The sequence below is a fragment of the Lepidochelys kempii genome, chromosome 14 (genome assembly GCF_965140285.1).
Source record: "Lepidochelys kempii isolate rLepKem1 chromosome 14, rLepKem1.hap1, whole genome shotgun sequence".
Classification (NCBI taxonomy): domain Eukaryota; kingdom Metazoa; phylum Chordata; order Testudines; family Cheloniidae; genus Lepidochelys; species Lepidochelys kempii.
Genome location: NC_136393.1, coordinates 50,445,529 through 50,447,387, shown reverse-complemented (window position 1 = coordinate 50,447,387; position 1,859 = coordinate 50,445,529). Strand labels below are relative to the sequence as shown.

The 1,859-nt window shown below is 63.1% G+C and overlaps 1 protein-coding gene across 1 annotated transcript; it reads right to left on the bottom strand.

Moving 5' to 3' along the window:
• On the bottom strand, positions 1–695 carry LOC144929276 (uncharacterized). Its single transcript, XM_078848397.1, has 2 exons — positions 219–695; positions 1–159 (listed from the first exon to the last, which is right to left on the bottom strand). Exons 1-2 carry the CDS (start codon positions 693–695, stop codon positions 1–3), a joined length of 636 nt encoding a protein of 211 aa, XP_078704523.1.
• Positions 696–1,859: the final 1,164 nt, after the last annotated feature.

The following is a 1,859-nucleotide window of genomic DNA, read 5'->3' as shown; positions in this document are numbered from 1 at the left end:
TCACCTCAGGGCACCGTGCCCGGATTCCCCGGCGCTGTTGGGGCATTTGTAGGGGCACTGCCCGGTGTGGATCCTCTGGGGCCGGGTGAGCCCCGAATCCTGGCCAAAGCTTTTCTGGCAGACGGGGCACTGGAAGGGGCGCTCGGCTGTGTGGGTGCGCTGGTGGGTGACGAGGGTGGAGCTGGCCCCAGGGGCCCTCCTGCAGTCGGGGCGCTCACCCGTGTGGGTCTGGCGGGGCTTGACCCGCTGGGCGCTGTGGCTGAAGCCCTTCGCACACTCGGGACAGCAGTAGGGCGTTCGCCCATGTGGACGCGCTGGTGGGTGACGAGGTGGGAGCTCACCCGGAACCCCTTCCCGCAGGCCGGGCGCTTGTAGGGTTTCTCCTCCGTGGGCAGGCTCTGGTGCCGGATGAGGTCGGAGCTGTGAGCAACGCCTTTCCCGCACTCAGGGCACGCGTAGGGACGCTCCCCTGTGTGGACGCGCTGATGCCTGGTCACGTCTGAGCCCAGGGCGAAGCCTTTCCCGCAGTCGGGGCGTTTGTGGGCTCTCTCCCCCGTACGGACGGCCTGGTGTCTGAGAAGTCGGGCGCTCTGATGGAAGCTCCTTCCACAATCCTGGCACCAGCTCAGCCTGCCTGCGTTGCACTGACCCTCAGGGCTCCCAGACTCGTTCCCTTGGGATTGTCCCGACACCATCCCACCCGGTTCCGCTCGCTCCCGACCCTCCTTCTGGGGACGCCCCTCCTCGCTCTTGCTCGCCGGCCCGTCACCTGCAGGATTCAACGTGTTAAAGCTCCCAGCCTGGCTGGGCGGGAAGCAGAAGCCAAATGGGGATCCCAGCACCACCTTCCTGAGTCTGCAACCAGCCCACCTGGTGCCTCTGCGTGCTCAGAGCCTCCCCAGCCGCAGCAGAGGGAAATGGGCCCAGAACCGGGACTCTCACACAGCTGCCTTTGAAATCAGCCAGGTAAAGCACTGGGATGTCCGGCACTTACAGCCTGTTCCACGCATGGCTCTGGCACCGTTCCCGGGCTTCTCTCTAGCTGCCACGCGGTTCCCGGCCCCCAGCCGGAGCCCAGCCACCTCCCGGCTCAGCACCTTCCCCTGACCTGGCTTGGAGTGCGATTGGGAGTGGGGGAACTGATGGGACAGGCAGTCCCTGCTCAGCCAGGAGGAGGGACCCGTGCAACGGGGAGGGGGCTGATGGGAGCTGTACCCCCCAGCTTTGCAGATCCGTCACACCTCTCTCCTGAACTGGGATTGAAACATCCGTCCTGTCTCCTCCGGGCGGGAGTTGCTCCGACTCCCGTGAGCTTGAGCCAGGCCACTCGCTGCCCTGGGTTACAGTCATTCCAGTTAGTCAGCGTCCCATGCCATGAGCCTCCCCCCTGGGGGAGTTCTTGGTCCCCCGCGTAGGGTGAGGACTGGGGAATTTGGGGACACATCCGTGCTGAATTAATCTTTACATAGCAGGGGACTTTGGACTTTGGACTTGGTCGTTGGACTTTGCCAAAGTCCAAATTTCTTGGTCAAGGAAGAGTCGAGGTCCCGACTCCAGAGACAAGAATACACAACAACAAGTCAATAGATTTCAGGGTCCACGAAAACTACGGGGTTGTATGTTCTGTTGTAGGAATCTGGCCCCGGCCCCAGTTCGATGGGATGCACGGGGCCCCGCTGTAATTGCTCCGGGGTATGGGACAGAGCTACGCAGCCCCCGCACCCCCCGGAGCGGGGTCAGGTCACTAGCCCAGGGACCTCCAGGGACAACCGGGTTTATAACTTCAGCCCGCCTGGGAAGTAGTCACGAAAAGTCAGTCCGGTTATTCTGAATCAGGGTATTACAGGCAGGTGCGCACA

What these genes read in the sequence shown, in the direction of transcription:
- LOC144929276 (XM_078848397.1), bottom strand. Translation starts at nt 695, where the DNA reads ATGGTGTCGGGACAATCCCAAGGGAACGAGTCTGGGAGCCCTGAGGGT. An exon ending in GCCCCGCCAGACCCACACGG is followed by an intron (nt 160 to 218) that starts GTGAGCGCCCCG and finishes GTCACCCACCAG; the next exon opens with CGCACCCACACAGCCGAGCG.